This window comes from Dicentrarchus labrax, unplaced genomic scaffold, assembly GCF_905237075.1.
Source record: "Dicentrarchus labrax unplaced genomic scaffold, dlabrax2021, whole genome shotgun sequence".
Taxonomy (NCBI): domain Eukaryota; kingdom Metazoa; phylum Chordata; class Actinopteri; family Moronidae; genus Dicentrarchus; species Dicentrarchus labrax.
In genome coordinates this window covers 22,139,558-22,154,052 of record NW_026136704.1, presented here as the reverse complement: position 1 = coordinate 22,154,052, position 14,495 = coordinate 22,139,558, and the positions used below count along the sequence as shown (strand labels likewise).

General features: G+C 40.3%; 1 protein-coding gene across 1 annotated transcript; it reads right to left on the bottom strand.

Moving 5' to 3' along the window:
• Positions 1 to 643: 643 nt before the first annotated feature.
• On the bottom strand, positions 644 to 3,337 carry LOC127362436 (ras-related protein Rap-2b). Its single transcript, XM_051398128.1, has 2 exons — positions 2,425 to 3,337; positions 644 to 1,778 (listed from the first exon to the last, which is right to left on the bottom strand). The coding sequence occupies exon 1, from the start codon at positions 3,028 to 3,030 to the stop codon at positions 2,479 to 2,481; it is 552 nt and encodes a 183-aa protein (XP_051254088.1). The 5' UTR covers positions 3,031 to 3,337; the 3' UTR covers positions 644 to 1,778; positions 2,425 to 2,478.
• Between the last annotated feature and the right edge of the window lie 11,158 nt (positions 3,338 to 14,495).

Genomic DNA, 14,495 nt, shown 5'->3' with positions numbered 1-14,495 from the left:
CCATGCTGAGATTACCACTGTAGCAGCCACACCAGAGGGAGTAGCCCTTTTGCGTATACAAACCCACCGTGGTCTGTTTTCTTTCTGATTTTGATTTTCGCACATGCATTACCGTGGTCTCTACGTTAACCACACGGGAAGTTCTGTTTGAGTAAAAAATAAAAGCACGACTAGGCAGCAGCAAAAAAACAAAAAAACAGATTTTTGCGACAACAGCAAAATGGGTTTCATGTTTCCACTCACACGGAGTGAAATAAAGCTTCTATTAAGTTGCCCAATAAGTTTGTCAACATAAAATTCAACAAAAACATTGCATTTTCCTGTTGTACACCTATTTCCTGTTAGCCTGCGGGCTATCCTTAACCGACACCTCATGTAAGTTTGGGTTTTGTGGGAAGTCATGTTAATGTAAATTATGCACACAACTGAACATTTACTTTTTGAACTACTGTAGTACTGTGGGTATTTGTAGTAATCCAGTTATTTGTGTGTATTCAAACATACTAAGCTGGTGTTTAAGCAATGATAACTCTTGTCCAAACTACTCATGATACCTTTGTTTAGACTCAGAGAACTGGCAATTAGCCATTGTGGTAATACGCAGAAACAAGTAGATGTCAACAAAGAGAAAACACAGCCTGGGTTCTTTTTTAAAAAAATTCCATTTGTATTAAAAGTCTTGTTTTTAAAACAGACAGCCCACTGTTAAAAGGCTGATCTGAAATTAAACTTACAATCAGGTTAGATTTGTCAACGGTACATCATCACATTTCCTGTTAAAAACAACAAAATAAACAGAACAAACAGAATTTGATTTAAGTGGTCTGGAAGGTAAGCGTTTGGTGTTGTTATCACGTCTAAGGGGGATTCCAGTACCTGTGCATTTCAAGATATAGGTTTGGCCAGACTAAGCAGACATTGCAAAATGAACACCTTAGACTTCAAAAGGCCAACGTAAAACATACAGAAACCGCCATTCCATTAACAAAAAGCCTCTTGTAGTCTTTTTTTTTTCCAGCCTCCACCCCTACAAGATTATCCAGAAGAACAGTTCACTAAATTGTGGATTGCCATGTTGAAGGGTTCTTTTGGTGATACATGTAGGTTGGCACTAAATCTGAACAGCTGATTCGTTTTGGAAAGGCACTCGACACAAGGGCGATCAGGTCACGTCCCCATGTCACTTCAGTTAAGGTCCTCTCGCTCACTGAAGAGGACATGAAGGGAAAAAAAGTGGCACTCGTCATATTTACTCCACCAGCAGAAAAGTGGTGTCAATTTCTTTTGACTTTGGAAAGAAAAATAGGATTTGGAGTGTTGTGGAGCAATGCTCCAAAATGGGGTTAGGCAGAGATACCACCCAAATCTTTACCCACCCCTGGCTGTGCAGTTATTTAACAAAATATACTCTATATCTCTGTCTTCTTCTTATACAGAAATATCCATTTATGAGTGTCTCTAAGTGTTGTCCTCCATATCTTTTCCATTGGGGTTTAGCTCCAGGTGTGAGCACAGTTGGAACTGGTGAAGGGGGTAGGGGGGGGGAAGAGTGTCGCTGAATCTCTGGATCTGCCACTGTTGACATCAATGGTGGACACCAATCGTGCAGCAAAGATACTCCAACCCAGCAGAATTCCTGAAGAGTGGACCCCTCCCTCTGTCTCTGTTGCTCCCCTCCTCCTCCTCTCGTCCCCCTGCAGCATTCCTCCCTGTATACTCCTCCAAGGCCAGGGTGAGACACGAAGAAGAGCTCAACAGTACACACTTGCTGCAACACACTGCCACAAACGAGAGATACAAAAAGAAAATAAAAGAGTCATGAATGAACTAAAAACAACTTGTGACAAGAAGATAAAGAAAAAGCATGCTGCTTTTAAAGGCTCATTTGGAGCTTGGCTCAACTACTAAAAAAACAACTTGCTGGTCCCCTGAATGTAGGCCATTACATGAACATTGGAATCTCCCAACTCCTGTTAACCTCATTCTGGAAAATACCATTTGAACAGTTGTTTAATAACTCATACGAACTGTAGGTGTTCAGATTCAACGACTAACTTTATCAATCTCATGAAGTAAGGCATAGCTTGCCACTCCAGTTCTGCTAATGAGTCAGACACTTCCCCATTCTGCTTTAGCAAAACAATAGACTGTGCAAGTGCCCTACTGTAGGTTCCCAGAGAACAAACTAACAATATGAAGTAGAAATTACAAGAAACTAAACGAGGTAAAACTTTTAAAAAATGAAGCCAAGTTGAGCTTACATGCGGTATTTTGTTGTTCTACTACTTATTATGGCCATATGCTAAGAAAGGACTTCAATAACAAGCTTATAATAAGTAGTGGTTTTACAGTGTCACTTAGTAAAAAAAAATAACTATATTTAATGTCAGCTTTACATAGTCGGTGTATGGCGTCTCCACTTACCATTGCAAACTTAAAACCGAGCAAAGAATAAAACTTTATGGTTGTCCTTTTTCCTTAAAGAATGACACAAGACGAGCAGCACTGGTCGTCGCCATTTGGTGTTGAGGCATAGTTCATCTGTCGGACTATCTCTGCAAACAGTTCGTCCACCGACGTTTTATTTTTGGCTGAAGTTTCCATGAACGGGCAGTTCCAGTCGTCCGCCAGTGCCTTCCCCTCACCGGACGACACCTCCCTCTCCCCCTCCAGGTCCACTTTGTTTCCAACCAGAATCATCGGCACCCTCTCGTACCTTTTCACCCGGATGATCTGATCCCTCATCGGTTTGATGTCCTGGAAGCTCTGCTGGTTCACCAGGCTGTAGACCAGGATGAAACCCTGCCCGTTTTTGATGTAGAGGTCTCGCATGGAGGCGAACTGCTCGGTCCCCGCCGTGTCCAGGATCTCCAGGACGGACGGAGAGGAGTCCACCTCGATCTCCTTCCTGTAGAAATCCTCTATCGTGGGGTCGTATTTCTCTATGAAGGAACCCGTCACGAACTGGACGGTTAATGCGGATTTCCCGACCCCTCCGGACCCGAGAACCACTACTTTGTACTCTCTCATGGTTCCCAAAACAGCCGACACTCCTGTTTCCTCTCCGCTGTGAGCCCGCTAGCCGCCCTGCTGGGTTTCAAACGGTTCACCCTTTGCGCCTCTGCCAGCACTTTTGTACGGGCTTCGGTCGGTGGATACGGGGCGTGGCCGTCAACTATTGCCGTTCAGGAGGTAAATACGGTTGTTTCGGACCCACGCTCAGCATTTGTATTGTTGCATGTTGAGTTCCCGACGACAGCCCAGCCGGTTCTTGAGCGAGCTTCCCCCGTTTTCGTTCAAGTAGCCACCGTGCGCCCGTTGCTCTCTTTGGCAGAGTCAAGCCAACCGTTGCGGAAGCCTACCTCTTCCTGTGTGCGCTTTCAAAATAAAAGTCTAATGGCCTAATGTGTGCTGTAAAGTCTATCCGGTTACGGCGTCACTGCTTGGTAAATGAAACAATTCACAAAATATTTCACTAATAGGTATGTTTTGTCGCGTATTATCGTCGCGAATTATTATTTCAATGTAACAATTGTAGCCTCTTGAACGCGAGCTGTCTCATTTCCGGTATAGTTCTTGCTAACTCTCGGTAACTTGACGCCGTGAGGTCTTTGCGCTTCCTGCCCACACACAGCACGCAGTCTGCGTCCCACGTCACTCAAACACTCTCCAGTGTTTAGTTAAAGGTGCAGTGCGGCTGTTATCGCACAGTCAGCGCGGTGCTACCCTCAGTACCCACGCAGAACTGCCACACCTTAGTTTCGACACGCTGATCCTTGGGCTTACTACCGCTTGACTCATCTCACACAACTTACTGGAAAGGCCTAAAGACCCATCTACTGCAAGTCATGCTGTCGGCTTGTTGCTTAACCCCCAACTTTACTGTGTGTCAGTGGTTTTCTTCACCTCTTAAACTCTGGGTTCATCACATGAGTTTCAGTATTTCCAAAGATACCAAATAAATCAATCTGAATTATTATTAAATGTTATGTGTATACATTTATAAACAACTCACTTCTCCACATTAAAGGGAAACACAAGCATTAAGATTCTGAGTTTCAGCGTTATTATGTAGCCTACATGCTGTTCAAAAACATCAGCAAATCTGAATGATATAACAAGAAGAGGAAGTGATTCACATCAGCAATCATGTGAAGCATGACCCCGCATGTGACGCTTTATAGGGCTTTTGTCTTGCATGTCCCAACACTCCTGTGTTTATTTTGTTTTCTTTCTGCAACCCAGTATCAGATTAATCTTAATTTCCTTGTTCACTGACTTGTGCCAATGAGGCTCTTTTCTTTAGTCAGTCAGATCAATATCTCAACCACACTCAGATCTACTAGGAAAGAAGCTGTCCATTCTCTTTGGTTGTTTCTCAAACATATTCTGAATCTTGAAGTCCCTGTACTCATGACTCATGAATCATTGTATAATATTTAATCCAAGTGGAAACTATATTGATAAGTGACTAATAAAGTCAATTATTTAAGTCATCAGATTTCTCTGTCTGTGTGTGCATGTGGGTGTGTGTAAGCTCATCATTACATCCTCTTGCAAACTGTGAAATAACCACTGTTTCCAATCAATGCATGTCAGCAAAGCGCAGTGATGATTAAACTACAGTTGTGACCTCATCACCGCGAGGGATGGCTTGGAAAACTCTGCTGGATCAATAGAGTTTTAATTCATCCACAAATCAACAACAGCGATACAACGCACACACACACACACACACACACACACACACACACACACTCATGCAGTGCAGTTAGACACGTGAATGGAGAAGAGCCAGTATGCATCCCTATGATTGGTGTACCTCAAACAAGATGTCATATAATGTTCACACACAAACACATATTTTCTTACACTGGAAGCACATGCAGATGCAAAACACCTATAAACAACATAGGACTTTATCACAGGTTTAGTTTTAGATGACAGTGGGTGAAACATGTGGATTGGCCCGTCATGTGGGCTTTCAAAGTGGCTTGAAGCCAGCCCCTCCCCAACAACTTTGTGAGGAAAAAACAAGTCAAAGCCTATATGAAGACAATCAGCACTCTGCCCCACGGGGAGTGAGGCTAATGTGACCTCGGGACTTGTGATGTGGATTGTCACATCTGTGAGAGTGATCACCCTGACTGTAAAAACCAGGCCATCCTGTCAGAGAAGAGCAGAGTTTATTTTCACACACCACTGATAATTAGATAGACATGGTCACTTTATCAATTAACGTTATGCCAAACCCCCCCCCCAGGTGAATAATTAACAAAGAGGAGGATGATGGTGACGTGTGGCCTTTCACACAGTTGTCATGGTGTTTAGGGCTTCGTGCTTGACTGTAACTAGTCTTCTCATGTGCACACATGTGCTTCTCTCTCTCATACAAGTCACAAACAAAGAGACATTTGGTGGGAGATATTTGATGCTGAATAAAGAGCTTACTTGGTGTTAGTAAAAACAGGTTCCAAGTTGCATTAAATACCCTTTTTTGTTTGAATAACATATCTTAACATATGGGAAATGATAGATTAAGTATTTTAAAACAATACTCTAACTATTTGTGTTACTGTCTGGTGAAACACAAACACAGACTTTCAGACTAAAAACAATGCAAAAGACACTGCAAGAGATTAGTGGATGAAAACTTTGGTCATATGAGTTTTGCATTAAAATCCTAACCTCTCCTACAATCCTGATGCTGTATTTACTTTCAGTTCACTGCAGCAGAAACAAGCTGTAAACACAACTTTGACATTGTGTCATCTTTCAAGTTGATATTATTAACTTGTCAGCAAACAGTTGCTTATTTACACATCCAGCAGCTATGGAGCGACACTGGCATTCATATGGAGTCATATTTCTGGCCACCTGGTGAATGTTATATGCACGTATTCACCTGCTACTTAAGTAAACTTTCTCTCTGTCTGCCATTTGGTGTGGGGCAGGTAGAATATAGAGGAGCTTATTTGCTGAAAACAGCCCACTGCATCTGGAAGTGATACCGATTAGAGAGGCATTAAAGTTTCAGGCCAGAAAACCAAAACAAGTAATTTAAAGAAACACTCCACAGAGATGAGGGGAACTGCAGAGTTGAGTAAAAATTATTTAATTTGCAACATCTGTACATGCTTATAGTAATTTGAACCATTGTTGATGTAAAAATATTGATAATTACAGCTTTAACGTTAGCATATTGTAAGGTTACAGTCTTAAGTGTTTCTTTATATCTAAGCAATAATGTAGAATAAAAAGAAATAACAGGTCCCTTAAACAGTACAGCAACTTTCATAATCTACAGCTTTCCTTGTTACTGTTCCTTATAACCTCTACCAAGAGGCCTGGGCTCATTGCCCCTCACTTAATAACACGTTCATCTCATATCATCCCCAGCATGCTCTAATTGAAAAAGCTTGAAATAGCCCGAGGACGGCTCCTATGTGATCCATTCAGTAAAAGGTGAACATCTACAACAACAGAATAAGATGTACAGCGACAGGTCTTTAGTCCTCACTCCTTGTCCTGTGAGAATGACAGTAGACTAATTAAAATGTCTGAGACCACTGAGCTAATTAATGGCAGAGATAAGTCTCCTCCAATGTTTTCATCCCACAGGGACTCAGAGGCCTTTCAAACAACAAGTTTCAGGCTGTAATTTCTAAAAGGGAAAAGACCGGTGGCAAAATGTTATTACCTAAATTATAGCCCCCTGACCTTGAATTAATCACTCTATTTTCCTAGTTTGTGTTTCCGCTCATCTTCTATTGCAATGTGTGTGTTTTGATTTATGAATTATTCAGGTAGTGGGAGATGCCCATTCATCATTTCAATGGCATCAGAGCACAGCATAAATAAAATGCTTTTCAAAGCGATCTTGTGATTAGATCTCACAGCTACAATTGTGGCCAGCTATGCGTTAGACATTAGGGTTTCCAACCACAATGTCGAAAATAAAAAATAAAGTCTATTGCTTCCTCTTTCTTTAATCTATTCCTCTTACAAAAGTTGATCACAACAGTTCCTCCTGTCAGTGTTTCCTGAGTAATGTTTTTAAAGGCACCGTTGTTCCCTTTGTTGTGTGATATTTTTTTTTTATTATTTTGAAGAAAGGGAGTAAATGTTTATCTTAAGCCTAATGAACTGTTTTACATCATGGATCATCATTACACATGGAGAACAGCTAAAAACACACACTTAACACTGGTTTATCAGCTTGAAACTTCATTAATTTTCCTAACTTGATGAAAATTGCTTATAAACTTGGTTTTAAACTGATAAAATGTTTCAGATACAGCCACAGAAAATCACACATTACTTCTGTTTGGGGTTTCAAAGGCCTGAGCTGTAAAATATAATGGACTTTCATACAGTTGGTGTTGATAGTTGATAGTTGAGTTTGTGCAGCACTACCCCTCCCAAATCCCAAATAAGACTTGTTGGATTTCTTGTATTGGAGCTTTAAACAGGGAGTTAGGGTCGGGTTGTGCTCAAACAGAGCTGGATAGCTTGACGTGTTGCAAAGATGAATATTTATAGTTGTTCCAAAGAGGAGAAGTGACAATCTTAAAATATTAGGATGAGGGCGTACATTCTCAGACTGTCTCTCCTGGAATACATTGATAGTGTTGCACTCAGTTGTTCGCATGAAAAGTGACAGAAATACTTGTGCAAAGAATGAAAAAAGAGAGCTGGAAAGAGAAGTTCAAACCCTGGTGCCTTTCTCACCTATGCACTCCTGGCTAATCAAGGCGTGAAGGGGGTGTGAATGGCAGATTGTAGGTTTCAGAAACTGAAATGGTCAGACACAGCCCACATTGGGAAGGTGTGAGTGGAGGGGGTTTCTGAAGCCATTTGACCGTCCCACAAGCAGTTGGGACAAAGCACATTGGCAGCTCAAGACCTCTTAACTAACCCAAAACATATGTAACATCATTATGTAAAATAACATACTGTGCATTTCTTTATTTTGATTTTAGACTAACAAAGGTATAGCCCTTACTTGAAATAGCGTTTAACTAACTTTAACTGTTGTTAACTAACAACTTTTTAAAGGATATTTTGGGGCATTATTTTGTGGTAAGTGAAATAAGATGGAAAACTGACATGAGTGAGTGCTGTGGACCAAACAATTCGAGTCTGTTACAGTTATGACTTAAACTTTAGACCATTAAATCACAGGAACTCAAAACCCAGATTGAAATGAGAGATAAAGCCAAAGATTTCAACAAGAGTACTTCCTCTCTTTTCTGCAGTGAGGCGTTTTGTCCAGTGGAGGGCAGCAGACCTACATCCAACCCTGTGAGTGCACTGGCATGACTTCAGATGTTGTTCACAGCTCAGGTGAGACTCCACACTGAGGTGTGCTGCGAAATGTGCAGTGTATGTGTCATTTTACACGAAAAATATAGAACAACCCATGGAAAATTTATAGGAGTTCACATAAGAAGAAAACATTGATGCGTGTATTTTGATTTGTGTCAGAACATATTTTATTGGAGAAATGTTTTAAGACAAATATCATGCACAAATGCAGCAAGGAGAGAGATTTTCTGCTGACATATTGCTGGATGAGAATTTACTATTGTTCAAACTGCAGAAAGAATGAAGACAAAAGGCTGTTGTTTTGTGCCAAATTCCATTATATTCATCAAGCCAGAACAGTCTGGAGAGAAACTGATAAAGTCAGTGACATTGTAACATACTACTTTTCCACAGAACTGATTACAAAATGTATTAAAAAAATCATTAAAAAAAACACAGAGCAAGAGGATACATGATGTAAGACAAGGCAGAGAGCAGAAAACAGAACGAAGTAGTAAATAGAAAGAAACAGGGTGACAGAGAGAGAGAGAGTAGACACAGAGTCTTTCATCCAACTCACAATGCCAGCCTTTCATGTGTGGAATTTGGCCATCATTAATAATACATACAGTTCTGTCCAGTTCAGTACAGTTGACTGCTGGGGGTTAAAGTTTAGGGTTGAGAGTCACGGTAACCGTCATCGTCACAGAGAAGAGTCTGACATTCACTTCCTCACTGAAGCTGATAGGGGAAGTTCATAATAATGAAAAATGCTGCGAGCGAGCGTGTTCTTTTCATGGTTTGGAGTTTGAAGGTTGCCTCAGGAGGCTGCAGCAGTTTTGTAAAGTCCTGAGGCAGATGTGAATATTCTTGTCATAACCAGATGCCATTCTGAGGGACGTGATATCCACGGTTCAGAGTTGTGGCCAAAGAGAAATGACAGAATCCCAGCAGCAATGTAATTACTGCTGCTGCTAATACAATGGGAGCAATTCATCCATTAAAATAGTAGGTGTGTGTGTGTGTGTGTGTGTGTGTGTGTGTGTGTGTGTGTGTGTGTGTGTGTGTGTATGTATGTGTGTGCGCACTCATCCTCTAACCCACTCCACACACACTCAATCTGTGCTAAATAGGAATTGGAATTGGAAAGGCTCTGAGGTCCACTGGGGTTTCACGGAAGATCTCAAATAGACACAAATAAAGTAACTGACTTCTCACCTTATTTCTACTTCGATTGCCTACTGTGAGTGAAGGAAGTGCGTGTAATAAGAAAGTACTTATGTGTGGAAGAGTGTCACATGAGGACTAACTTGAAAAAAAATATATATATATTCTCTGCTGTGCAATCTCTAATGGCAAAACAGCTTTGAATATCAATAAATGTTTCCCTGTTCCTCTTCTTTTAGCTAAAGGAATAGATAAAAAGATGTATACCACTGTCATGTCTGCGCACTAAATATGAAGCTGCATGCAATGAACAATTAAATTAGCTTAGCATAAATACTGGAAGCTCATTCTAACGTAATGAATTATAATCACATATATCAATATTGGCTTTGAAAAGTCTCCAAATGAAGATATTCTAACTCAAAAACATTACATTACTTTGGGTCATAGTAAAGCTTTAAATAGAAATATCTTAAAGTGACATTAGAAATCAGAAAGTTATATTTTTTCATTGAATTCAAGCCTATCACTTAATCTAAAATGTGGTCATAACAGATTTTTCTGATTTTTCTTTTTGTTTTTTGACAGAATTTGACAGGTTTCAGTGTTACAGGGGATTATGTCACTATTTGTTGGCTGGGCGCAGTGACTTCCTGCAGTGTTGTTACCATGAGGTTGACGGCAACCAGCTGTTTAACCTGCTTCCAGAAAACAAAAACAAATAGTAGTTACACATAATCCTAAATCAAGGTCTGCTTTGTAACCTTCTCGGGAGCTTTTAGCAGTATAACATGGTCTTCATCAGCAGATGTAATTTTTACACTTGTCATGGAAATGGATCTGTTGGCATGAGAGCTCAGCTGTATTGATTGTATCCACTACACTTTTTGGACTTCTCATCCAAGTTGTCTTATAAATTATACAACATTGGAAATAGGAGTTTGACACAATAACAAAATAATCCCAACTAAAGGTCCACTTACAAGCTTTTTCCAAGACTTTCAACCTTTTCACACAGTCTACATCATGACAGAAATAGTAAATGACTGCTTCCATCCGAATGAAAGAATCAATCAATGGTCTAATAGGGTAAGACTTATATCGTGTCATCTCCAACTCTGTTTGTGATTTCATGCATGATTGATATTGTGAAATACATAATACAGGTGTTTCACTGACATGAACGATTCTGGTGTTATAAACCTGCAGTGTGCAGTTTGATTTGACCTACGTCCATAAACACACTAATAACCAAGGCAAAATGTAATTCCTGGGTTCAGCATTGACATCAAGTGAACAGATCACTTACAGTTTTTAGTCAACGAACAATAAGTCCCAGTGAGCCAGCATACACAATACTAGAACTGTGAAACTTAAGCAGCAGTCAAAATGTCCTCTGTGATAAATAGCAATGGGAAGAGAAACTCAAGTGATTACAGATATAGGTTAAAGGTTGGTCATGTCGTAATCACATTGAAAGCTCAGTTTTCTCATGCGGACCACCAATAAATCCATCTTTAAAAAAATAAAATAAATAAACGGTGGTCTCAAGTGGTCAATGACACAGTCTAGATGGAGCCAAAATTTACTTGAAATATGTCTGAGTTACTGCGGACATGACCTTAAACCCACTATCTCTGTGACTCACACTGCAGCCACCCACCGCTGTCCCCAGCTGGATCAATATTCATTTGATCGCTAAGTTCATATGGTGTGAGATCAGTGGGCTGAAGCAACAGGTACTCAGGCCTGCTGTACCCAGAAAAAGAGTTCAGGGCCACGGCCAAGACCCGCTTGGTGAACCATGATGATGACCACTCAATCATGACCACAGTCACTTGGCTAAATTTAGCAGGGAATCCAGGACAAGTGGATCAGTTTACAGACACACACACATATTAGCCCAGAGGGGAATCCCAAACAGATGAAACAAAAGTTGTGTACAGTCTGAACAAAAACTGTACAACAAGTTTGGAACAAAATAATTTGCGGGGAGTAGGTAACTCTTGTTTGGTGCAGTTTTCTCTAAACTTGTGTTTAGGGAGTGTTAAACAGAGTCGGGTGACTTGACTCTAGTCAGACTTAAATCGCCAGATTGAGGACTTGTGACTTGCTTGATTAACAGTGATAAAAGACTTGACTTGACTTTGACTTGCTATTCATGACTTGAGACTTGACTTAGACTTGCATGAAATGACTCGACAAGTCATTGCTGTCTTTATTAATATGTGAATGATCAAAAATATAATTTTTTTCCGATCGGATGTTTCCTGTTGCATGTGGGCGAACCTGGCAACCTGTAATCTAACCAAGTGACGCACCCATCACTGACTGCAGCGGTTGTAGAGCGGAGCACCTGGAAGATGGAACTGTCCCCAAAATTATAAAAATTGGTTCCAGAGACTTTTCTAACCTGCAGCTCCTGCATCCACACTCTCTCTCTCCCGCTCGCTCGCTCACTCTCGCTCGTCCACTCAAACCTTACGCACATAACAAACATTTTACGCACAGCTTCTTCCCCAAGGGAATTACGCTACTCTTATAACACTTGGAGGGTGACCAGTAGAATCAAAAGTTACATTAGCCAAATAAGAGGTTTCTGCCAACAGCGACGATATCAATAATAATTCATGTGTAGGATATTAAATCAGTACACATCAGTAATGTCATGAATTGGATATAACACTGAATAGTTAATGTCAGTGGTAATCTATGATTTGGATGCACTATTATTTGGATTAATAATTAATTTGTAAGATATTTAATAAATGAAAAAAACAGTAATAATTGGTATTAGGTATTACACTGTGATAAAACATGATGCACAGACTTCAGCTTCTGAAATGATCTTTCTAATTTGTTCTATTTTAGTAGTAGTGCAAAAATAAATGCCAAAATAATCGGGACTAAACGAAAAAAATAATCGATAGATAGGTCGACAACCAAAATAATTTGTGGTTTGTTGCAGCCCTAGTACAATGTACAGTGAATCAACATAGCCTACCCTTCCTAGAGGTCCTTGGAAGCTCATTGCAACTCTAGTTTTATGTTTGACAGACAGTGACATTATTCATGCGCTCATTTAGCCCAATACAGTCTATGGTTTTACTTTACCACATACTGTATATGTCCACATAACAGTGAGGGGCTGTATATTTAATGAGAAATTAGAGATGACAGCTTAGTAGAGAAGCATGGACAACATTTTCAAATGTTAACATCTTTAATTGATTTTGATAAAAAATATTTTAATTGCAATGTTATCTATGTATTTAATGGAATACTATGCAAAGAAAACGAGCTACCAGCACTTTAAGACGGTTATCGTCCAGCTTATTATATGTCTGACTTGACTTGTGACTTGCTTGACCTAAGCTATGACTTGACTTGACTTGAATCGACTTTCACAAAAATGTCTTGGGACTTGCTTGAGACTTGCACGTGTGTGACTTACTCCCACCTCTGGTGTTAAGCAGTTTCATTATAAGCTATCATGGTCAAAAATGGTAGTTTCACAGTTGCAGTATATTCCTCTTTAATGATCCATGGCTTCTTTTAAAGCACATCACTTCCACTTCATTTTAACTACATCCTCATTTCACTTCTCTTTCTGACACAGTCCATTGAGAGACACACAACCTTGCTCTGGAGTCTGTTTTTGTCCAGACAGACAAACCCCTCCAGACAAGATATTAACAGCACACCTGCGCAAGGTAAGTGTGTGGTGGTGTGTGTGTGTGTGTGTGTGTGTGTGTGTGTGTGTGTGTGTACACACGTGTCTGTGTGTGTGTTGTCGCATGTGCCTGCATGTGTTGCCATTTTTCACCTCGCCTAACCCAGACCATTAATCATTCACAGCCATTCGGTAGCCAGTACACTCTCACACTGGCACCACTTATAGCCTACATAGACATCTATAAAGACACATACACACGCACACACACACACACACACACACACACACACACACACACACACACACACACACACACAGTGAACTACTAGGATTAATAGGGTGAGGCAGCCAAGCAGCACAGGATAATAGAATCTAAACAACAAGGCTTGAGGGGAAGAGAAAAGAGGAAAGGAGAAATAGGAAGGGGAGGTGTCTGGAGGGAGCGACTAATCACTGGAGGAGGTCGGGAGAAGGGGAGGTGAATTTATGGTTGAGAGGGAGAGGTCACAGGTGAAAGTGGTAACACAAAGTAGGTGTTGGATGTAAAAAATACAACTTTAATTTTGTCAGGCTGTTATTGTGTCTTTCTTTGATTAACTCTCTCTCTCTCTCTGTCTCTAGATGTGTGTAGGTGTTAGTGCAGCAGTTTTAGAGGGCAAACTGTTTTGTCAGCTATTTTCTTGAGAGGAGAATGCACTCCACTCATCTCTTTCTGCTAATGGATAATGGAGGAGTGTGTGTGCATATGCAGTGTGTGGATGCCTGTGTGTGTACAATCGTTAATATTTTCTGAATGCATTTTTGCGTGTGTCAGTAGAATTCAAAGAAAGTACGGTCCAGAGAAAACTGCAACAGTGCAAGAAGAAATGTAAGAGAATCTCATGTTTGATGTAAAAACAAAACAAAATAATAACCTTTGTTTTGTTTCATATTAAATGCCCTTGTTTTATGTACCAGGAAGCTGATGTAATCTTATCTTGATTTGGATTTAATGGGAACTGACAAGGCCTTACCTTAGTACATTTCACACATGAAACACACCCAACAACCAACAGTGCAGCAGCAATGAATAGCTGAACACCTGAGAGTCACCTGACAGACACGCAAGGTGTATCTCTGTCTAAAGAGCTAGGAAAACACACCTCCCACAAGAGGCTATAGATTCTTGATAACGCAGCTTTATCTGTGGTGGATCATTAACACTCACATCCCAGAGTAAGATGTACAACACATGAGTTGACAATGTACAAGAATACTGTGTCAGTGTGCAGAAAATAATGGAGGCACAGAATTAAAAAGAACTTTGAAGTGATTAACTTTGAAGCTAAATCACAATTTCAAAGGC